General features: G+C 34.6%; 3 protein-coding genes across 24 annotated transcripts; 2 read left to right on the top strand and 1 right to left on the bottom strand.

Moving 5' to 3' along the window:
* Positions 1-736: 736 nt before the first annotated feature.
* Positions 737-6,714, bottom strand: LOC112708004 (uncharacterized). 2 transcript variants are annotated; one of them, XR_003156189.2, is made up of 4 exons: positions 6,688-6,714; positions 2,274-2,361; positions 1,196-1,236; positions 737-988 (listed from the first exon to the last, which is right to left on the bottom strand). XR_003156189.2 is itself a non-coding variant. In XM_025760085.3 (4 exons), the coding sequence occupies exons 1-4, from the start codon at positions 3,232-3,234 to the stop codon at positions 967-969; spliced, it is 285 nt and encodes a 94-aa protein (XP_025615870.1). In that variant the 5' UTR covers positions 3,235-3,712; the 3' UTR covers positions 737-966. The 2 variants fall into 2 exon arrangements, 1 of the variants encoding a protein (XP_025615870.1); XM_025760085.3 differs by lacking the exon at positions 6,688-6,714 and adding an exon at positions 3,101-3,712.
* A 1,261-nt stretch (positions 6,715-7,975) lies between these two features.
* On the top strand, positions 7,976-16,269 carry LOC114924085 (uncharacterized). 20 transcript variants are annotated; one of them, XR_011864963.1, is made up of 6 exons: positions 8,026-8,694; positions 8,803-8,873; positions 9,015-9,107; positions 9,184-9,329; positions 14,671-15,144; positions 15,317-16,269. XR_011864963.1 is itself a non-coding variant. In XM_029288661.2 (5 exons), exons 1-5 carry the CDS (start codon positions 8,692-8,694, stop codon positions 14,898-14,900), a joined length of 543 nt encoding a protein of 180 aa, XP_029144494.1. In that variant the 5' UTR covers positions 8,026-8,691; the 3' UTR covers positions 14,901-16,269. The 20 variants fall into 20 exon arrangements, 6 of the variants coding, with proteins under 6 accessions (XP_029144494.1, XP_029144495.1, XP_029144493.1 ...); XR_011864965.1 differs by having other exon boundaries at positions 8,048-8,694; positions 15,259-16,269; XR_011864964.1 differs by having other exon boundaries at positions 8,079-8,694; positions 8,803-8,877; positions 9,015-9,103; positions 15,595-16,269.
* Positions 16,270-16,287: 18 nt separating this feature from the next.
* LOC112708003 (oxysterol-binding protein-related protein 1B-like) lies at positions 16,288-23,112 on the top strand. 2 transcript variants are annotated; one of them, XM_072201570.1, is made up of 6 exons: positions 16,288-19,582; positions 20,638-20,766; positions 21,230-21,406; positions 22,003-22,170; positions 22,265-22,405; positions 22,831-23,112. In XM_072201570.1, exons 3-6 carry the CDS (start codon positions 21,260-21,262, stop codon positions 22,855-22,857), a joined length of 483 nt encoding a protein of 160 aa, XP_072057671.1. In that variant the 5' UTR covers positions 16,288-19,582; positions 20,638-20,766; positions 21,230-21,259; the 3' UTR covers positions 22,858-23,112. The 2 variants fall into 2 exon arrangements, with proteins under 2 accessions (XP_072057671.1, XP_072057672.1); XM_072201571.1 differs by having other exon boundaries at positions 18,884-19,582; positions 20,467-20,766.
* The last annotated feature ends 707 nt before the right edge of the window (positions 23,113-23,819 follow it).

Below are 23,819 nucleotides of genomic sequence, written 5' to 3'. Positions count from 1 at the left end.
AACGGTTACAGGAATTCACCCAAACGATTATAGGAATACACCCAAAGGATTACAGAAATACGCCCAAAAGATTACAAAACTACACCCAAAGGATTTAAGAAAATACACCCAAAATTCGTTGAAATATATCTTATGCATAATTCAGAACTCTTTCTCTCTCCTCCTCCTCATATTCTGCTGCTGTTTCTTCTTCCATAAAGATTTTATTATGAAAAATCGAAAAAAAAAACGAGAAAACAGAGAGAAGAGCACGTAAATGAAGAAGAAAAAGAGGAAGACGAGAAAGAAGAACGTGCAGAAACGAAATAAAAGGAGAAGAAGAAGAGAAAAAGAAAGAAGAACGTGCAGCAAAACGAAGAAAGAAAGAGAATGCAAGAAAAGAAAAAAAAAAGAAGGAGAAGACGAAGAGAAAGAAGAACGGCTCGAAGCGCATTTTGATCGTTATTTTTAATTGAACTTGTAAGGCTTACAAGCATTAATCACTTGTATGCGAAGAATTTCTCTTAAAAAATATAAATAAAAAATAAGATTGGATACAACTAATACATAATGAAATTTAACTATATTTAAACATATTTTTTAATTTTTATTAAGACATAATTGAATATCGAAAACGCATGTGTGCGTGTCTAGCATACAAACACAATAAATCTTAATATGATCAACACTACCTGACAGAATAATTGTGCTACGTTTCAACTTTTTTCTTTTTTTCCTCCCTTAAGGAAACCGAGTCAAAATCACAAAATCTTGCACTGTATGCAGCTTAAAATCATTGAAGGACAATACTTGAACCGTTATACCAAAGCAGTAATACATCAAGGTTTTGAATTTTCACTTTATATTTACAAATTTCAGATAATGCTGCAACTTACGTTACATGTATACGTGATCATATCACCTCCTTTTCCAATTTCAAAACCGCCATGAAAGCTTCTTGAGGCACATCAACTTTACCAATGGACTTCATCCTTTTCTTTCCTTCAGCCTGACAGCAGAAAGAGAATCATACCATTATGAACAATCTTAAAAAATAACAGTAACATCAACTTGCTATGAAACCAGTTTCGTGTTTCCCTGTTGATGCAAGCAAAATCATTTTCTTTGATACAGGAAGAAATACTATTTAAGGTGAATGCATGATGCTATCTTGATTGATAACTGAAACTATCAACTTATATCAATCGGGCAGTACCTGTTTCTTAAGTAACTTCTTTTTCCTCGAAATGTCGCCACCTAGAAAAATGACATCGAATGTGAAAAAAATTGTCAAACAGCAACCCAGGCAACCAGAAAGGCAAGGGAATCAAAGTGAAACCTTGTCATGCAAAATATTGTTCATAAGATATACATGGAAGGAACATTCATTTTCAAAATGGAGAACACGATAGAGAAAACCTGAACATGTTAAAGAAGAGACTTGACATAATCAGAATTCAAATTGCAAATTATTTAAGCCTCCTTATTTGCTAAATAGTGGACTCGATACTCTTGGATTCAGGGTTCAAATATAAAGGACCAACTATATCAAAGTAGTCCTCAAACTCTCTTGAGTGACCACTTCAGTCCCGGATCTTTGTTTATTAAACCGGTAGTTCCTAAATTTAAAAACTACGAGATAGATCAGTCCTTAAAACTTACAAAATGAGATATTTAAGTCCCTCCTCCAAACAACCAAAACTCACAAAAAACAATTGATCTGTCTTACAGTTTGTAAGTTTAGGGACTAAAGTGCCCATATAGAAAAAGTTTACTCATATCATATCAGCCCCTTCAGCTTACAGTATGGACAATGCTCATTTGTGAACACTGATAATTCAGCTTAACTATGAAGAATGGAAGCTGAAAAAAACTTGAACCACTCACTATTTCATGATGAAATATGTAATACCATGTCAAGATCAAACACCAAAATTTATTAAACAGAATCTCAAAAATATTCAACTACTGAAGGTATTCTTTAAAACTGTAGTGCAGAAACTCATAGGATTACTTGATATATATTTTTTTTTCACTTTCACGTGCTTGAACACGTGCAGCTAAACAACTGCAATGCACCTGATGAATGGTTAACTCCCTCCCTCCCCCCTCCCCTCCTCTTTTTCCCTCTCCAACCCAAAAAATAGGCAGTGAAAATAACACAGCAATTATTTTTTCCAATCAAATTTGATCCCTTAATATATCTATAAATTCAGAATCAATTTATATCAATTAAAATTTCTAGAGGGTCAGATATTTATCTCCAAACCATGTATAGACTGCAAAATAATTACCTTATCTCTGTGGACAATCATAGCCAATGGCTCCACACTGTCACCATTTATCAATATGTCAAGTTTAATTAAATCACTTTCTCTGTACCTGATAATTAAAGAATAGAAAATATTAGAACATATTGGAAAAACAAGCTTCTCAGACGGACTATACAATTTCATTTAACAAAGGAAAAGGATAGCTTAGAATTATAAATCCAAGTATTACGCGCCTCAGATTGAAAAATTCATTACTACGTGGCATAGAAGATGGTGACGTGGTCTTAACTAACGTGTATTGGGAGGTCCATATTTAAATTTGAGAAGCTGAGAGTAATTCTGGATAAAAGGGATGTTAAAAGTAAGATGAAGAACATTGTTTGAAAGTGTAATAAGAGAGTAACGTTTTGTATTGTAGGTAACAACTGGGGATCATATCAAAATTGCCGGGGTCAATATTCAAAATTGGATGTATTTAATCAAGAAATGCTTCATCTCAAATTTGTAATCATGAAGTGTGAAAACACCAGCAAATATTCTACTGAACAGCTAAGGAACCTGTGGCTAGTGAATGCTGGAAAAGTAGGTGCATAGAGGAGTATAAAAAGCACATTGAGCATACATGAGAACGATGTGTAAAGCAGTTTGGTCAAATCAGAAAGAAAAACCATTGTCTCCAATGACAAAAGTAGATCAAACAGAGATAATAATCCAAAAAGGAACCAGAAGACCCCAAAAACCCCAAAAACAGAGATAATAATCAATTTTATGAAAAAATCAACCACAAATTTAAGAAATTCTCAAATTCAAGATAGAAGTAAAAAGTAAATTATGTGAGCTTCTTTGACCTCATCTTCTTGCAAATTGTGCGTCCACGAGCCTTTGTATGTGCTCCGTCAGCTCTGACAAATATTCCGGCTCCGTGCATTTTTCCGGTGGAAAACTCACCTTCGTAGGTTGCTCCGACGACCACCCGAACCATCCGCACTCCCCTTCGCACATGCAACCGTCCGACCGTAGCTATTTTCCAGCGCGGCTACCTTCCCGGTTAGGGTTCCGGCGTAGAGGCCACCGTTGGGAGCGATCTGACTACAGAAGTCTAACCGAGTCTGTGAAGGTGACGTTCGGCATCACGCGTCGTGACCCTGGCGGTGCTCGCGGCGGGCGGTAGGCGGCGGAACCACCACCAGCTCGATGACGTCATTCCCTTCTTCATTATCTTCTTCTGATTTTTTTCTTCTTGGCAGTGCGAAGCTGTTCAGTTCAGAGTCAGACACAGTGAGAAGCGTTTACTGCATCTTCTTTTTTTCTTTTTTGAGTTTCAGATCGGCGGCAATAATTTCCGGCCGTATTATCTTTGAACTTTGAAGTAGTGTGTATGCATGAATCAATGATGTTGCCGTTGCTTTTTTGTTGTTCTATTTCATTTGGAGAGAGAAACAGTGACTAGAGAAATGAGAAATAATGCATTGGGAACATTGCCGTTTTCATTTGGAAGAGGCGGGAAAAAGAAAGGCGTTGACTGAAAGTATTTTTTGTCATGGAAATGTTTTTTTGGGTTAAATTTATTTTTTTTTATCCATGTTGTTTGTTCATCAAAAACTTTTTGGACCTGGCTAAGTACAGTTCATTTCTTCAATTATTTATATTTGTTTCAGTCAAAACACAAGCTCAAAACCATTATTATCATACATCTTTTCCTCACTCTTAATTAGTTAATATAATTTTCACTAATTTAATAAATATTTAATTGGTTAAATTTTTTAAATTATATATACAATATAACTACATTATTTTAATTATTTTTATCAGTTTATGTAGAAATTGCGTACTTTTTAATGGGTGGAGGATATGCTAAATAGAAGTATATACATGTTTTCTTAGTTTTTTTAGAATTTGTGTCCCAAAGCATCGCATTATAATAGGGCAGCAGATGGCCTAGCGGCGGAGGCAGATCTGGGAGTAGTGTGAAAGTCAGTGGCTAGTGGCGGAGGTGATAATGTTCGCGTTGAACTTGATGGCGTGGAGGGTAGGGAGGAGCGTGAAGCCCCTTATACACCCAACGAGCAGAATCAAGCTGGAAAATAGATTGGCAAAGATGCGAAGAATTGTTCGAACAGCGCAGTGAAAAAAAAACATTCTACCAGATGTAGTTAATGAGATCCACGTTAGTTTGGACGAGAGTGGTAAGCAGTATGTTGGCATATGTCTGATGAGGCTAATGCCGTGCAAGATTCAGATTTAGAGGATGAAAATATAGTGGTGCAGAAAATTGGGTTGGCTGATGAAAGGGCTGTAATGAACCTGGAAGATTCGGAGGACTCGGAGCAGGATGCAGACGGTGAAACTAATCAAGACGAACACGGAGAAAGTTGGGATAAAGATGTGGCTGAAAATAGGGCTGCTTGGGATCTGGCTGTCAAATCAGGAGCTATTTTATATGACGAGGATGAGGACATTATGGCTATTCTCCAAACTCATAATGAAGTATTGGCACAAAAAAGAAGGCAAGTAAAACAGAAAGAGAAAGTAAAAAGGTGCCGCCCTAAAAACCGAAATAAGGTGTGTAATAAAGTTTTTAAATGATTTTAGTTTGTGGAATATGAGGTGTAATATCCTCACTACCAGAATGTCACGCTTCCGGCTGCGCCACTCTGATAGCAAGAAGTATTACGACTACTTTACATACTAAATATTAAAATAGGAGCTTGTGACTCGACACTATATCGCTGCGTTCTTTGAAAATCGAAAAATAAAATACTTTATCTTAAGAAAAATACAAGCAGGCATATATTCATATACAAGACTCCTTACATAATATCTTATAATATAATATACATATAAAACATACAACTCCTATCCCTCTTACAAACTTGTGATAACAAAGACCAGGGAAGAAAATAATCCAATTAATACAACAACATATAAAACCAAATGCAGTTTAACTCTTTTTAATACTTCTTCATCTGGTTCCTGCAAAGGTAAAGTTGTAGGGGGTGAGAACCTAACCACACGGTTTCACCACGAAATTTTAAAGTTGTCATAAGAAGATATTTAACAAGAAAACTGTTTTCAAGTTCAGTGATTATCATTGCCTTATGAATCTTTTAAAGACCAATAAGGAGTCGTTCAAAACCTTTTCGAAGAAGCAATGTCTAATTTTTCAAAAATCCAAAACCTTTCCTTTCTTATAAGAGAATCTCAATCAGAAACTAACCACGCAATCAAACAACACAATCATTAACTCAGCACCAAAGTTCATTCTCAAATGTAGCACGCCAGGACAAACAGAGGCAAGACAGACAAGGAAAGCACAAGTAGGTAGCAGTTATAGCAAATAGTTTAAGTAGCAGTTACAAACAATTTAGCAATTAGGCAGACCAAAACAAGTTCAAACCCAAGCAAAGTATACAAATGCATATAATGCATGCTTGTCCTATGGCTGATGAGGCTCATTTGTCGGTTATCCAACCAACCCGACAAGTCTGAATTGTACTTAGACTGTCCCCCGACGTGCATCCCCAAGAATCTATGCATAGCTTTTTCTCAAATAATAAATATTGCTCAATTGGGGTAACATTTCCAGGAATTTATATAGTGTCCGGTCACACTTACGTCGTAGGGTCAACAGAGTATCGAGTTTTTAACCTGGTACATGTGGTGGCAAGCCACGGCACTTAATCCAAAGAACCTCGTATCTCAGATATTTCAAATTCATAAGCCATATGAATAATTCAAAGATCATATTTCAACATTCTCAACATCATAATCATTCATCAATCCAAATCTCATTTTCAAATTCATTCAAAAACCATATTTCAAAGAAAATCATCATCAATCCTCATCATCATTCTTTCCATCCCGTCCATTAACAATCGCAATTCAAAACATAATTATTTCTTTGATAAATAAATCAATCTTAAAACGTATAACGTTTAAAAACAAATCTTTTTAAGTAATTACTTCAAATAAAAACTTAAAATTTCGGCAGCATCTCCTCTAAAACTTGGACATTGCCACCTTTTCGGGTCCCATCCAAACATTTCTCAAACCTTTTCTCAACCATTTCCAAATCTCAATCATTTTCCAAAATTCAACTAGTTCCAATATCAAATTATTTTCAAATCGAATCAATTCCAATAATAAAACTCTTTTTAAAATCAAAGCAGCTCAAATATTAAATCATATAAAATCAGACTAACTCAAAATCAAACCGCTTCAAACCACTTTTCATCATAACCAAGTAAATAACTTTTCAAACCAATTTTTTATCAACAACCGTACACCACTCAAGCAGTCAAGCAACCAACAATTCAGTCTAACAAACCATCTCATCCACAGGACAAGTATAATCATAGAAATATATCTTTTTGCATCAATATCTATTTATAACAACTCTGTAATATAAAATAGATTTTTAGAAAAAAACTCCTACCTCAATAAGTCGAAACTATAGACCAAATACGTCACTGGAACTGTTTTCTTCTCGGCCCGACATTGGTAACAGCCGCAACCACAGCTCCACGGTATCCGCACCCACAGCAGTAACTTAAATTCACCAACATGTAGCAACCGGATCTCGATCCTAAAGCATTAACGTCGTAGAATCTTAACAACATATAACAGAACAGCAACTGACAGAGTTCGAAATTGAAATAAGGAATAGATTACCGTACTAGAAAGGAGCGACTAAACCAAGCAGCCGCAATGACAACAATACTCGCTACAATCAACGGCTCAGAGCAAAGGCGACATTAGCAGAATGGTAGCTCTGACAGCGGCGTGCGACAGAGCAACTCGTGATAAACAATCCCTGGTACAAACAACCTCAGCAACAACTCTTATAGTAACCAGGATTTTGACCGACAATAAGAGAAAACCAGAACAGAGCTAGAGTTTACCAAGAAGGTGGCGGCTCCAGTGGCGGTTTCTAGCGACCAGAGGTACGACGATTGTTCCTCAGTGACAATCGACGGTGGCGGCTGAAGCTTCATCGACGGTGACTTGGCAGTGGCTTGAACGACTTCTTCTCTGTGCGCGCTCTGCTTGACGGCGACGGACTCAGAGGCGGCGGCGACGTCACACGCAACAGCAGTTCGTGATGATGATGATGGCGACTCTGGCTTCATGGCGGAAACAACAACAGACGCGAGGGCAGGGCTTCTCCTTCCGCGCGCATGCTCTCTACTCTCAGACGACAGCACGGCGACCCAACAGCGGCGGCAGTGCTACAGTGGCGCAACGACTCCTTTCCCAACACCGGCGATGATGGTGATTCGGGATGAGGGCGTCGGTGTAAGACCCAAAACTTTTGAAAAGCCTTATTCTAAATTGATTTCAATTTATTTACTCATTAACGACTTTAATTTTAGAAATTATTTAATTAAAGCTAATTAAATCAAGTTTTGATAATTAAAATTAGAATTTTTCTCTAATTTTATAATTGTTGGATAATTTTCTATATTTGAACTATAAAAATTCAGTAATTGCAAAATAATAAGAATTTTGTATAAATTGATTTAAAGAATTGAGATGATGGAATTTAATATTTTAATTTTTATGAATAAAGAAAAATTAATTATATTATCTTTAATTATTAAATTAGAGAATTTATTTAAAAATAATTTATAAATTGATAATTAAATAGTATTTTTACAAATATTATTTGTGGATTAAAAATTGGTTTTTAGTTTTTAATTACTCCTAATTTTAGTGAAATGACTGAACTACCCCAACCCTAATTCCCAAATTGGAACCCTAATTCTAAATCCCTAATCAGAAACCTAATTTTCCTTTCCCAACCGCTATTACCCCTTCCCCCTTTCTGAAACACCAACACACACACGCACAGAGATGGAGAAGAGAGAAAGAGAGCGCGCCAGCGGAGGAGAAGAGGGGAGGGAGCCGCGCCATCACCCTCCAGCCCGTCGTGCCACTGCCACGGTGCCATCGTGGTCGCCGACGAAGAGAGATTGCTCGCGAGTGGGAGGTTCACGGGCTTTGGGTCACAGTCGCGGAGAAGAGGCGTCGGAGAGAGGGAGCTCGCAGTGAAGAGAGAGAGGCGCACGAAGAAGAGAAGCCTGCAACTAGCCTTATCACCGTCAGCGTCGCGGGTTGTTGTCGTCAATCTGCGAGCTACCACCGTGTCGTCGTTACTGTGCTGCAGCACCGCCGTTCAACCTCATCCCGCCGTGTCTCTATGGTCGTTTCTGTCACGTAAGGGAGCGAGAGAGGAGAGGTGGTGAACGAAGCCATCGTAGGAACCGCCGTTAGAAAGGGTTCAGGTCACCATTGATGGGGATAGCCAGAACAGTTCCGAGGTTTTTACCGTTGATTTTGATTTTGTTCTGTTTCGGTTGAAGCTGTTGCTGCCTCTAGTCGCCGAAAAACCACCACTATTTCTGCCCCGCCCCTGTTTCGTTAGGGTTTGCTGCTTTTCATGGTGAGACTGAACTTATTTTGCCTCCTTCACCGTGTCAGTTGGTTTTAGTTTCACCTAATATCCATTTCATATTAATTTTAATTTGCCAGAATAAATTGTTACTGTTAGGTGTTGATGTTGCTGCTGTTACTACTACTGATTCTAATGCCATTGCTGCTGTTGCTGTTAATAAGGAATAAGTGGGTTTGTCGCCTTTGCCTTCTTGCTAAGCGTTTTTACTTCCAAAACTTTTGAAATCAATATTCCAATATAAGTTATTAGAGGCTATGAGCTGTTAGTATTGTATGATTGAGTTTCGATGATTTTATATCAAAGTTAAGGTTGCTGTTGGACCATCGGAGTTTCTGGCCGCTGTCGGAGCTGCCGCCGAATCAGCTCGGGATTGCGATTGTTCCATTTTGTTCTTACTGTAGGTATATCTTATTGCGAACCCTCGCCGTTAGTTTTCTATCATGTGTTATTAAGGTTTTCACGATATTTATGTTTTAGGATTGAGTTGTCGGGATTGCCTGTTGCAATTAAAACTATTTCTGCTATTGCGGAAGTGAGCAGACCTGCGATTGAAGCTGCAGTTTATTTCGGGCGGAGAGGAATGATTCTTGTGACGCCTTTAGTTTATGGGTTCAACTTTCGAGGTAGGAGTTTTTCTTAAAATCTATTTTACATTACAAAGTTATAAATAGATATTGATACAAAAAGATATATTTCTATGATTATATTTGTCTTGTGGATGTGATGGTTTGTTGGACTGGATTATTGAGTGCTTGATTGTGTGAGTGGTGTATGGTTGTTGATAAAAAATCGGTTTGAAATGTTATTTATTTGATTATTAGGAAAGGTGGATTTTCTTGGTTTTAGAGTTTACTTGGTAATATAAAAGAAACGATTTTGGAAATAATTTGAGATATAAAAATAAATTGATTCGGGGAGCGGCTTGATTTTGAATTGGTCTGATTTTATAAATGATTTAATATTTGAGTTGATTTGATTTTAAAAAGAATTTTATTGTTGGAATTGATTTGATTTGAAAATAAGTTGATATTGGAACTGGTTCAACTTTGGAAAAATGTTTGAGATTTAGAAATGGTTGAGAAAAAGTTTGAGAAATGTTTGGATGGGACCCGAAAAGGGTGGCAGTGTCAAAGTTTTAGAGGAGATGCTGTCGAAATTTTATAAAATCGGAAGTTTTATTTGAAGTAACTAATCAGAAAGCTTTGTTTTTAAACATTATATGTTTTAAGGTTGATTTATTTATCAAAGAAAGAATTGTGTTTTGAATAGGGATTGTTAATGAACGGGATGAAAAGAAGGATAATGAGGATTTTCTTTGAAATATGGTCTTTGAATGAATTTGGAAATGAGATTTGGGTTGATAAATGATTATGACGTTGAGAATGTTGAGATATAATCTTTGAATTATTCATATGGCTTATGAATTTGAAATATCTGAGATACGAGGTTCCCTGGATTAAGTGCCGTGGCTTGCCACCACGTGCACCAGGTTGAAAACTCGATACTCTGTTGACCTTACGACATAAGTGTGACCGGGCACTATATAAATTTCCAGGAATGTTACCCCATTGAGCAATATTGATTATTTGAGAAAAAGCTATGCATAGACTCTTGGGGATGCACGTCGGGGGACAGTCTAAGGACAATTCAGACTTGTCGGGTTGGCTGGATAACTGACAGATGAGCCTCATCAGTCATAGAACAGACATGCATCATATGTATTTGTATGATTTGCTTGGGTTTGAACTTGTTTTGGTTTGCCTAATTGCTAAAGTGTTCTTAACTGCTACTTGAACTATTTGCTGTAACTGCTACCTACTTGTGCTTTCCTTGTCTATCTTGCATGTGTTTGTCCTGACGTGCTACATTTGAGAATGAACTTTGGTGCTGAATTAATGATGGTGTTATTTGATTGTGTGGTTGGTTTTTGATTGAGATTTTCATAATGTGAGCCCCATCAAGTATCACCTACCCTTTTCAATGTTGTTTCTTGATTTAAGCCACGTCCACTAGAAAGATCTCAATTTTATAATGCAACAATTGTCTTTCGTATTTAACTTTCATGAAGCATGTCTTTACGTTTACAAGAAGCTCCAACAATATTGCACAAACTAACAAGAAAATTAAAAAGTAGTACAATTTTGACCTGTTTCTTTGCAACAACCACAAGTGCTAATTGAAGTTGGTGAGCAAAATAATAAACATAAAAAGCACAAGCATTTTCTTTCAAGATCAAACTTTTTAAGCCATTAAATTCTCTCTACATATTACTAACTCCATCGTAATCTTGTCCATGTATCCTTGCTAGGCTTAAATTATGCTTTGCTAATAAATATTCCAAAACTACTCTTAACGACAACATATTTGTGCTAGAAACATGGACAAGATCAAGAAATCGCTCCATTACAATCCCTTCTTTGTTCACATACCGCAAACAAACAGCCATTTGCTCTTTAACAGAAATGTCTCGAGTATCATCAACTAAAACAACAAATAAATCATCTCCAAGATCATCAATAATAACTTTAGTAGTTTCACTTACAGTAGCTCTAACAATATCTTTTTGAACTTTAGGTGCTACTAGTTTAAGGTTTTCACGAGCATTTTTGAAAATACGATACAATCTCTGTATTATGTTGAGCAAGAAAGTCAAGAAGCCCCAAAAAATTACCTTGATTATTTGAATTGTGTGATTCATCATCACCACGAAAAGTCAATCCTTGTCGCAATAAGAACCTAATGCACTCAATTGTTGCTGTTAAGTGAGTTCGATAATCTCTTTTATCTTAGTCTGAATGCTTTTGAAAAACATCAATATGTTGCTTTTGCTTCATGAGTGCTTCGTATTTTCTTCGAATTTGATTATGAGCATTATCATAATTTTCAACATGTGTTTGTAATCACTCATTCTTTTTCCAATTTGAAAAGCCATCTTTTACAAAAGCATCATCATTTGCACCATCAGGTTTCATAAGATAGCAACAGAGACAAAAAGACAACATATTTTGAAATACTATATTCCAACCAATTGCTAAATTCATCAAACCAATCAGCATTAAATCTACGGAGAGAAGTTTCAAAATATGTTTGTGAAAAATCATGTCTATCTTGGTTGACAAGGACCTTTTTGCAAATAAGTTCGTCTAACTTCATCTCGTCTAAATTGATCAATTCACTTTAAAAATTTATATACAACATAATTACATATAATAGAATAGAACGAAAGATAAACAAATAAATAATAAGGATCACTAAATTGAGAATAAAATAAAATATATAAATTCATGAAGAGAATAAAGAAAATAGATTAATACCTAAACTGTAATTGTTTGAATTAAAATTTATAATTAAAAATATCAAAAAGAGAAACAATAAAATTCAAAGATACATAGAGTCGTAAAGAGCTATATAAAATTAAATAGAGAATTTAAAATTTATTTTTTGATGAATAGAAGATGACCACTAGACAAAGAATAGAAAAAGAAGGTTGAAAATATAAAACTAAGAAGATGGTTTAAGAGAATAAATGAGTGACGGCTGGGATTAGAGAATAGAAGAAGACTAAATTTGATTAGATTAACTAATAGTCAAAATGATAGAAAGATAAAATGAATTTGAAACTTTTAATAATTGGAACTTTTAATTTATTTGTAGTGGGGTCATTTAAAATTTAAAATGGGGCATATATATATATATATATATGTTTAAAAAAATGAAATGAGAGTGGGAAAAGTGCCCCCCATTACTATGCATGGGCCACGTGGACGAGTATTACGTCCAACATTTTCAGTTTGAATAGTCGTAACGGGTATACTTTCAGTTCCAATTGCGCCTTCCAAACGTGAAGATACGTCGGCTTGTTGCATGGATACTGGTATGCTATCATTGGTGGATGAACCACCATTCACATTTGATAATTCATCAGCCATGTGAATGATCTTCCCACTTCGTAATCGCATACACTAAGAGATTACTGAAAAAATAATTATTTTGACACACTTCGATTTAAAACTGTCCCACCGGGCGGCCAATTTATTTTGTCAATTTTTAACAAATCGATGGTGATTTGACATCTAGTGGTCTGGGAGCGAAACCTACTCATCTGTGCGAGTACTAGTTTTCTAAAAGTGTATCAAAGCGTCTTCGATTAGACAAATGTTGAAAATAAAGATAAAGTAAATTTGTAAATTGATAAATGAGACTTAGAAATTAAAGTTTTGAAAACTAAATAGATGGCAAATGGAAAGTTTGCATGAAAATTAAAAGAGAACAATAAAAATTCTTTCGATTAGATCAAAAGACTTTAACATAAGGAATGAAATGCAGAAAGATAAATTAGACGAAGAAAGTGAAGAACACTTGGTAAATATGATTAATTAAAATGTTAAATTTATAGAAAAATAAATTGAAAGAAAGAAGAAGATGGAAGGAACCCTACAGAAAATGTAATTCGATCGCAAACTCATGAATTCCCTAGGATGTGAGAATGCTAGAGTGTGTTTTCTAAGTCAAAGTTCCAACCCTTATTCCCTAGTACTTCCTAGTATTTATAGGCTATCTTACATAACGGATAATTAAGTTACAATTAATTACAATTAAATAAAAATTACAAATTTGAAATACAATCACTCTTGGTAACCATTCCCGCTGCGTGATTGTAGATATTTCCCGTGTGTTCCTCGTGTAATAGAAGCCACTAACATTCTCATTTTCACAACTATTCGACCAGCTTTTTGAAGGCCTTACTCAATTTCTCGAATCGAGTCTCCTACTCGATTTAGCTTACTCGATCAACAAAATAATCGAAATCCAAATCAGCGCTAATTACTTCCAACTTCATACTCATGCGCGTGTTTTTTCGAGAAACTACACTTAATTCTTTTCAATCCAACTCATTTATATCGAAAATATTTTTTGATCAACAAGAGGATAACTTACTATGATCCATCATGAATGTTATTTCTTCTGTTTTCTCCAGCTAATTTTTTCAAAAATTTTTGTGCATGACTAGCAACTTATTTTTGCGTTTTTGTTTTGACATAATTTTCAGAAATTCTTTTCCACTTGCGTTTATAACCTAATTCTTCGTATCCTCTGAGAAATAACCTGTCAAGACACATTTTTTAAAAGATAATTATTAACAAAATTTATTAAAAAATTACAATGGTATATGATATTTTTAGAGGATTTTTTTTCAAAAATAAAATAAAAAAATTAATTATTTTTCCATACCTGATTTTTTAACTTTAACTTTTTAAATATGATTTTTTTATTTAGGGCGAATTTGTCGCACTTCTGATGAACTCTATATTTTTTTATAGAGTTCGCTAATCCCCGGCGAACTTCACTTCAATTTTTTCCAAATTTTACGTAACTCAAATTTTTAAGCCATTATCATGATTTTCAAGAATACATAAGAGTACATAAAAATATACGGACAATAACCATGGCTTCTTTAATATTATTGGCACCAATGACAACCATTATCATCGTCTCCAGTTATATACAGTGCAATAAGCTATATTTAACAACGATTTTTTCTCTTTATAAATTTGAAAAAAATATTATTTTCATTAAAGTATTCTGGAGACACTGATAATGATTGTCATTGTCCGTTGTGAAGTTTAAAAATTTGAGTTAGCCATCTTTTTTAGAATTTGAAGGAAAATTCACCGGGATGCGAAAATCGTATTTAAGAAATTAAAGTTTAAAAATAGGATTTAGGGAAATAATAATTTTTTTATTTTATTTAAGACGAAAAAAATATTTTTAGATATCAAACCTTTTTTTCTGATTTATTTTTTTTGTTTCCAAGTCCAAAAAATGTTATTATGCTCGTATAATAATAAATAAAAGAGGAGGAAAAAGGAATAGAATAATACATACTCATTCTCTTGTTGAGTCCAATGAACTGTTTTCTTTCTTTCACCAGTCTTAGTTAAAGGTTGGTGTTGGATTATGTAGGTGTTGGAAGGTTGGTTTTGTTTACTTGTTCCGGGGAGGGAGAGTGGGTTGCGTTCCAATGTGGTGGGAGGTGCAGTAGGTGCGATGGAGGTGTGATGCAGATTGATATAAGATTTATGGATGAGACTAATGTCAGTTATAAGCTTCTGGAAGCGTTCTTGTATTTGCATGGGGGTCTTTCCAGTGAGACAAGCAGCCACCGCTGGAGCTCCTGTTACTGTCAGCTCTGACACCATGGCCTTCGCTCTCCCTGCTGCTGCTGCGGTTGTTGCCCGTCGTGTATGGCTGTCGAAGAAGTTGTTACGGCCGCTAGAACCACGCCAGAGCTGCCGCTACTTGGTTCAGTCGTTCCTTTTCTGCCAGCATTGATGGTGACTTAAGATGCGTCTCTGTCGCCGAAAAATGATGCGATGATTGGCGGAAATTATCACTGGAGCCGTTGCCATTCTATTCATTTGTTACTTTCTAAATGCAGTAAGTGATTTCTTTTTGGAACCCTTGAGATATAAGTTTCTGTTTTTTATGCTGAGGTTTTGCAACGTTATTGCGATATGGTTGAATGTCGGTTATTGTGTGTTGCGTTTGAAGTTGCGGTTATTGTTGTGGAAGCGATATGGAGTTGTGGTTACAGCTGCATCTATTGCAGGTTGGGAGAAAAATGAGTTTGATGAGTTTTAGAGTTTTTGAGTTTCGACAATCAAGGTAGGAGCGCTGATAAATCCCATTTGTAGGGTTTATCTTGTGCTTGATTTAGGAAATTTTATAACTTTTTACCCACATTTATCCATTGAAATAGCATGGTTTTATAACTTCTCCTTTAATTGTGCTTAAGAGTGAAAACATACTTTTTAGGACTTAAAATAGCTAAATCTAATTCTCCTTGATTCCATTAGATGCCTTGATATATTTGCTAAGTGATTTCAGATTTAGGAGGCAAGGATTAGACCAAGGGAATGAAGGAAAAGCATGTAGAAATGAAGAACTCATGAAGAAATAAAGGAAACGCAAAAGTTGTCAAGCCGACCTCTTCGCACTTAATCGATCATAACTTGAGCTACAAAGGTCCAAATGATGCGGTTTCAGTTGGGTTAGAAAGCTAACATCCGGGGCTTCGAAATGATATAAGATTTGTCATAGTTTCTACATGTATGGTAACGCGCACGTGCACTGTATGCGCACACATTGTTGCTGCCATATGATCCACTTAAAGCAATACGTGGCCAGCAAATTCTGAAGCCTTGTGGGTCCAATCCAACTCATTTCTGATGCTATTTAAGCCAAGGATTGAAGAGGGATGAGGATGCTAGTTACCATTAGTTTAGTTTAGCTTAGTTTAGTAGTTAGAGTTAGTTTCTAGAGAGAGAAGCTCTCATTTCTCTCTAGAATTAGGATTAGGTTTAGTTCAATAATCTTAGATCTAGATTTTAATTCATGCTTTCATCTTCTTCTACCTCTCAATTCTTTGTTGTTACATTCATCATTCTTCCATTCTTTTGTTGTAATTTCCTTTATGTTGTTCTTATACTTTGTTGTAGATCTATTCTTGCTTCTTCTACTTTTCTTTCAATTCAATTTGAGGTAATTCATAATAATTATGTATCTTTTGGTTGTTGTTGTCAATTCCTTTCAATAATTGTTGTTAGATTCTATTCTTGTTGTAGATTTCATGTGCTTTCCCTCTATGCCTCTTATGTGTTTGATAAAATGCTTCTTTTAGTTTTAGTATAGATTTTGTTTCTCTTGGCTTTGGTTGAGTAATTAGTGACTCTTGAGTTATCTAATTTTTTTGTTGATTGATAATTAGAAATTGCTAATTGATTTGAATGCCTCTAAAGCTAGTCTTCCCTTTAGGAGTTGATTAGGACTTGAGGAATCAAATTGATTCATCCACTTGACTTTCGTCCATGGTTAGAGGTTAACTAAGTGGTAGCAATGAACAATTTGTGGTCACAATTGAGGAGGATAACTAGGATAGGATTTCTAGTTCTCATATCTTGCCAAGAGCTTTGTTAGTTGTTAGTTTATTTCCTTTGTCATTTATATTTCTTGTCTAAAATCTCAAAAACCCCAAAATAACTTACAACCAATAACAAGACACTTTATTGTAATTCCTAGGGAGAACGACCCGAGGTTCAATACTTCGGTTTATAAATCTAGGGGTTTGTTTTAGTGACAAACAATCTTTTGTATGAAAGGATTATTGTTGGTTTAGAAACTATACTTTACAACGAGATTTTATTAGTGAAATTCTAAACCGTTAAAAATCCGTTCATCAAGCACTTTTCTTAATTTTATTTTATTGTAAAAAATTATTATAAATCGATATTGATGCAAAAAATATATTTTTGGTGATTATGTGAGTCTTATGTATTAAATTGAGTTAATTTGGATGAATGAAATTATTTGCTTGATTGAATTATTAACTTCTTGGGTTGGCGTATAGTTGTAGGGAAAGTCTAATTTAAAAAGTTTATTCGATTGAATATTATAAAAAGTAATTTTCTTGGTTTTAGAGATGAATTGGTATTGAAAATGAATCAACTTTGAAAATGATTTATTGAAAATGAATTGACATTGAAAATGGTTGAAATTGGAAGCAGTTTGATATTTGAACATGATTTGATATCGAAATCGGTTTAAAATTGGGAATGATTTGATATTTGGGAATGGTTTAGTTTGAAACTATTTGAGAAGGCTGAGAATTCTGAATTATTAGTTGATGCTATGGAAGTTGATTTAAAATTGTGATTAATGAGATTGGTTGATTAAATTATGGATTTTGTTGATTTCCTTGAGTTGAGTGATGTTGTTGTGATAATGATTTATTGGAAGTGATTTGAATGATTGAGAGATGTTTGGTTTGATTTGGTTGGGACCCTTGAAGGGTGACAAAGTCTGAATTTTAGAGGAGATGCTGTCGAAATTTTTAAAAATATTGGAGATTTTGTTTGAAGTGATTATTTAGAAAGATTTGGATTTAAGAATTATATCATTTGATTTTGATTTATTAAAAAAAGAATTAATGAGGTTTTGAGTTTTATTTATTTAAGAAAGGAATTATACTATTTTGAGTTCGATTTATTAAGAAAAGAATCATGTTTGAATTTGATTTATTTCAGAAAGAAATTATGTTTTGAGTTCAATTTGATATGAAAAGACTTATGTTGAATTTGATTAAAGAATTATCTTTTGAGGAGTTTTGGTGAATTTACAGTATTTGAATTTGATTGGCGAAGAAAGATGATTTTTGGGTCTCAGAAAATCATTGAACTTGAGAATGAAGTTGAAAGTAGGCTTTATGCAATTACTTCAAATCTAAGAGTTATGCTTTTGGGGATTTTCAAACGGAATTGAAGAATGGATTATCGAGGTTAATTTGAGACTTTTAATTTGGTGAAAACGAGTTTTATCGAATTGATCTAAATTATAGATGAAGTTGAGGATTCCCTCTCTTGTTGCGGTGGACAAGCTTGAGGTTGAAGATTCTCTCGCTTGTTGCACCGAAAAGTTGGATAGAAGGTCGATGATTCCCTTCGGTTCGATTCTGCATTATTAATTCTAATTTTGGTTATGTTTGACTATGTTGGATTGAAATGAGTTTTGGATTGATATGGCGAGGACGGTGGTTTTATCCCACTTGCGGAATAATGAGTTTTGAAAAAGATACAGGTTATTATGCCTGCGAGGTCTACAAGGCATTCACCCTGCGATAAATACAGGTTATTCTACCTGCGAGGGGTACAGAGCACTTAATTTTGCGAGGTGTGCAGGACACTCAACCCTACGAGATTCCCTCTGTATGCAAGGTGTACATGGTACTCACCTTACGAGACTATACTATTTATATAGTGTAAGAACCGCAAATTAATTAACCGCTTAATTATAAAATAAAATAATAATTTAATTAATCGAAATAGGTTCAAAATATAGAAATGTTATTTTAAAAATATAAAGGTGAAATACAGATTTAGTAAATTTTTTTGAGGAAAAAAAGTATTTTTCTACAAAAAATCGCGTACTGGTAATTTAGTCGATAGTACCAGCTTAAATATATTCGATACTGTCTGAGAATAATAAAAACAGTAGAAAATCTTGGAAAAATATTTAGACACTAATTCAAAAAGATTTGACCTAACGAATGAGACTGAATTCAAGTTGGGTCCAAGCCCAATATATATATATATATATATATATAACTTTTAATGAGCATTCAGCTCATTTTAACCTAATCTGAGGGAGAGCGGCGCTGAACTTGTGAAGAGAAGAAGGAAACTCCATTTCACTATTCATCTTCATCTTGTTTTGCTTGTAACTTGAGTTATGGAGCTCCGATTGACGAGTTTTCTTCTTTGCCGGAGTTTCCCGTCAATGTGCTTCCGTCGGAGTTTCCCGTCAATGGGAACAAAGAGTTTGAGATGGTGATTGCTGAATGTCTTCCGGAAGCAATGCAGAACCGGTGGGAGGCTGTGGCTGCTTGTCTCACTGGAAAGACCCGCATGCAGATACAGGAACGCGCCCAGAAGCTCATCTCCGACATTCAGTAATAAGCATTTCAAACTCTTTGTTCTCATCCTCACTCCAGACGGGCTCAGGCTGTGCCTGAGGTTGTTGATAGCCAATCTGCATCACACCTCCATCGCACCTGCTGCACCTCCCGGCGGAAGCACATTGACGGAAAACTGCTTGCAAAGGAGGAAGCTGAGGTTGAAGCTGTTGATTACCACCCACATTGGCGGCAAGAATGTGGTTTTCGTCCCCAGTCCAGACCGGATGATGCAGAGGCAGAGACTGAAACTCAGAGGGCGACTGAAACTGAGGTGGTCCCGTGTCGGCGGCAAACAGTAGTTCTGCCTCTGGCAATGGAAGCAGTGATTGAAACGGAGGCTCCTCCCACAGTTGCATAGTTGAGAAAGTATCTAATTCTTCACTCATTCTTGGATTAACTACTTCTTTTTCTTCCTTTTAGGATTCTAAATTAGATTATGGGTACTTCTTCTTCTTAGAATTTGCAATTGGCCAATTTTATAGTATCTCTGAGGAGTTTTTTAATTTTGCTTAATTTATCTTTTGTAGTATTTAATTTTCTAAAAATGAGTTATTTTTATATTTTTTAAATTAAATATTACTTTATAATCTTTTTAGATACTCCTGCAACCTCAAATGCTTCTGATCAATGTAGCAGTCCAAAATCACCAAGCCAAACCCCCACTGAATAGCTGTAATTACCAAACCAAACACCGTACAATCTGACTTCAACTCAACCTCAAAACCGTTTACCCATCAGAGGCTTAGAAGTATGTCTTCCACCTATACAACCCTTAAATACTCACTCAATTACAACCAGATCCATATCTGGGATAACCAAACCATAAGCCTTGGCCTCACAAGTTATTGATCTTATCAACAATATATCAACCAGTGTCAAACAAGTACTAAATTGTCCACATTGGAAAAAGGTCATGGATGTTGAGATTCAAGCATTGAATAGATGTCAAACTTGAGCACTCACTGCACCATCACAAAATGCAACAATCATAGGCAGCAAATTGGTATTTTTCCGTTAAAAAGAACTAAAAGGGTGAGATACTAAGTATAAAACAAGGTTGGTAGGTAAGGGTTTTCATAAAAAAGAGAAAGTGGGTTATGACAAATCTACTCTAGTGTGTATGTTCAACAAAGTCATATATGGTTTGAAACAAGAATACTAAATCTGATGTATCACTCTTTGTTAGACATAATGATGCTCATGTTATACTCAAATGACTCTGAACCTTTTGATAATCCTACAAAATGCAGATCAATAGTGGGTGCATAACAGTATTTAACAATGACAAGACCTGAGTGTCTCAATTTGTCCAGCAACCAACCCTTCAACACTAAAGAGAATCCTCGGATATTTGCAGCTTATAGTGGATAATGGAATTGTGTTCACCAAGTCTACTGATTTTAGAATCTTGTCATTTGCAGATGCAGATTGGGGAGGAGATCTTGAAGACAAAAAAAAAAATCAATCACAGGATATTGTGTATACCTAGGAAAAACCTTGTAGCTTGGAGAAGCAATAAGCAAACCAAGATGAGCAGGAGTAGCACTACAGTAAGTTCAGCTCAAACTAAAATCATGTCAGTTTAGCAATTATTGGAGAATTGCAAATCCCATACATCATTTTCTTCAAGACTTAGTGAACCAAAATTCACTCTATAGTTGTTCACACACCCTCTCAAGACCAAGTGGTAGACTCATTGTCACAACATTTGTTTGATAGATACAAGCGCATACTAAGGGTATTCCGAAGTCCATATCTTAGTTTGAGAGGGATATTAAGGATGAAGACAAAATTCAATTACAAAACAGTTAGTGAGTTGTGAGTTGTGCATTGTGCAGTTAGTTAGAGTCACTGTTCAGTCAGTTAAAGTAACCATTCTTAGAGAATCTTGATCTGCAATGTAAGTATAATTAGTGCATATATAGGAGGACTCTACTCAGTTATGTACACACTTTTATATTTTGAATTTACAATCAAATATAACACTTTCTTCTTTTTCTATTTTGTGGCAAGTGATGAGAGATCTCAAAGGTGATCAAGAGAATGTGTGGGCCGATTGCATTGATAACTACCCACCAAAATCATTGTCTAACCCTTTCATGGAGAAGTATAGTTGGATCAATGATGTTGATGATGAAAGCACCGCTGAGATCCCTGATTTTCTCAAGTAACCTCATCAATCATTACAAGGTTTTATTAATTTATTTTCATATTCGGTTAGAGTTGTAATCATAGGTGTATTTATTTTGTATCATACATCGTGTGACTCTTGTTAACACTTTTAACGTGCATATTGGTAAATATGTGAGTCCATTCTATGTATGATACAAAATGAATATTTTATAATTTTTCGATGTATTTTTAAAGAAAGGACAATTAAAGGATGGGGGCGTTTTTTTTTTTCCTTTACTTTAGATTATTTTTTCACAAGCATTGATGTTAATGTGTATTTTTTAGTAAATTTTTATGTAAACTATATACTTGCTATTGTTTAATTATATATTTCTCTCTCAAGGAACGGTGGTTATAAATGCACAAGAAGGAAAGTGGTGTTGTGTTGCTTCTATATATTTAGTACTTAGGATTCACAGTTTTAGAATTTAGGATTTATAATTTAGAATTTAAAATTTTAGATTTAGAATATGAAATTTTGTACTTTAAAGTTTAAGAAGCGTTTCACTTCATATTTTTTTAGAACATATTAGTATTTGCCTTATATATTGTCTTTTACTAAATAATACATATGTTTTATTATTGAAGTACTTACGATGTTGTTATTGAGATAGGTCAGTCATCACCCCATGACTGTTGCATGCCATTGTGATGGCAATGGCTGGAAATTTTGGGGTGACAGCACCTTAAAAAGCAAATTCTGGGGAAGATCCATTCAGCTTGATCCTATTGGTATTTTGACTTTGGAATTTGATGATGGAGAAATCTTTCAATGGAGCAAGGTATATCAAGTTTTAATTATGTCATATATTCTTAATTATTATTATTAGCTTATTAATTAATTATAACTAACATCTTGTTAGTATATATCATCAGGTGACAACATCAATTTACAACCTTATTCTAGGAAAACTCTATTGTGATCATTATGGTACAATGAGGATAGAGGGAAACCGTGACTTTTCATGCAAGATTAAATTCAAAGAGCAATCAATCATTGATAAAAACCCTCACCAGGTGCCCTTTCATATATATATCTTACTAGGAAACTATTTGAGTGGAATTTTTTTTTTTTTTTACTATTTTGATTATCAGGTGTTTATCACATTGGCTGTGATCATTTCTACTTGAATTTGATGTCACTTCTTCATTCTAAATGAGAGAGCCAGAGAGGTGGTATCCAATTAAAAAACAGAAAAGTTAAGGGCAACCATTTTTTTTTACCAATTTTAATCAGTTTCTTATGGTATTTTTTTAGGCCAATTTTATGGTATCTATTATTTGGTATTTAATTTTGGTCTAATTTTTTATTAGCAGTTAGTCTAGATTGTTAAATTAAAAAAATTAGACTGATAATTTGACTAAAAATACTAAATTCTGCTAGCTCTTGAACTTTATCCTTTTATGTAAGTTAATGCATTGTAATTTAAGTTGTGTTGCAGGTGCAAGGCGTAGTAGAAGATAAATAATATGGAGAAACAATGGCAAATATATTTGGAAAATGGGATGAGAGCTTGGTCTATGTTATTTGAGGGAATTCTAATAATAAGAAGAAAGGAGGGAAAGGCTCTAATTCTTCTAAACCCATTCTCATTTGGAAAACCAACCCACCACCTGAACACCAGACAAAATATAACCTTACACAATTTGCCATTACACTTAATGAAATCACACCTGGACTCCAGGTTGGTAATTCATGTTTAATGCATATCACTAATTGATAAATAGGAACTTAACGTGCGTCACTTTTTAAATAATTTGATTGATTTGATTAAATTTTTAACTAATAGCTTTTAGTTATCAATTTTATATAAAATTAACTGTATTTGAATTTTTACTATGATATTATTAATTTGTATAATATTAATGGATTTAACTAATATATGGATTATCTTTAGAATACGTGGTAAGATTATTACAATATTAAAAAAAAAATTCCATTAATAAATATATTGAAAATCTAAGTATGAGAGATCAGTCCAAATAACTCAAATTTTTTTATGTATAGGTATAGATATTATTATATTCTAATATGTAGTTGTAGTATTTTTGGGTCTTTTTCCATCTCTCTGCCTTTGTGTCTTTTCTTTAAAAAAAGAAAATTTTGAATATCATCCTTGATTTGAAACAACAACAACAAAGCCTTGTCTCACTATATAGGGTCGGCTACATGAATCAAACGATGTTATTGTTGTGCTCTGTTATGTATCATGTCTACAGAGAGACCGTTTATATGTAGATCTTAGGTCTTCTTCTGCCTTTCGCCCTTTGTCCATCTTCCATCTTATCCATCCTTCTGACTGGATGTTCTATCGGTCTTTTTTTCACATGTCTAAACCACCTGAGACGCGATTCAACCATCTTTTTCACAATGGGTGCTATTCCAACTCTCTCCTTTATATCTTCATTTCTTATTTTATCCAATCGCGTA

Source organism: Arachis hypogaea, chromosome 8 (assembly GCF_003086295.3).
Source record: "Arachis hypogaea cultivar Tifrunner chromosome 8, arahy.Tifrunner.gnm2.J5K5, whole genome shotgun sequence".
Taxonomy (NCBI): Eukaryota; Viridiplantae; Streptophyta; class Magnoliopsida; order Fabales; family Fabaceae; genus Arachis; species Arachis hypogaea.
Note: the sequence above shows the minus strand (reverse complement) of the source record. Positions and strands in the feature narration are given on the sequence as shown.

Excerpts from the sequence above, each read along its gene's own strand:
- LOC112708004 (XM_025760085.3), bottom strand. The coding sequence starts at position 3,234 with ATGGTTCGGGTGGTCGTCGGAGCAACCTACGAAGGTGAGTTTTCCACC. Across the intron at positions 2,362-3,100 it reads ACAATTTGCAAGAAGATGAG|GTACAGAGAAAGTGATTTAA; the intron begins GTCAAAGAAGCT and ends TTTAATTATCAG. Across the intron at positions 989-1,195 it reads AGAAGTTACTTAAGAAACAG|GCTGAAGGAAAGAAAAGGAT; the intron begins GTACTGCCCGAT and ends TTCTGCTGTCAG.
- LOC114924085 (XM_029288660.2), top strand. Across the intron at positions 8,878-9,009 it reads TGTTAATAAGGAATAAGTGG|TTAAGGTTGCTGTTGGACCA; the intron begins GTTTGTCGCCTT and ends TTTATATCAAAG. Across the intron at positions 9,330-14,670 it reads TTATGGGTTCAACTTTCGAG|GTGTTGGAAGGTTGGTTTTG; the intron begins GTAGGAGTTTTT and ends TGGATTATGTAG.
- LOC112708003 (XM_072201570.1), top strand. The coding sequence starts at position 21,260 with ATGTGTGGGCCGATTGCATTGATAACTACCCACCAAAATCATTGTCTA. Across the intron at positions 21,407-22,002 it reads ACCTCATCAATCATTACAAG|GTCAGTCATCACCCCATGAC; the intron begins GTTTTATTAATT and ends TTATTGAGATAG. Across the intron at positions 22,171-22,264 it reads AAATCTTTCAATGGAGCAAG|GTGACAACATCAATTTACAA; the intron begins GTATATCAAGTT and ends ATATATCATCAG.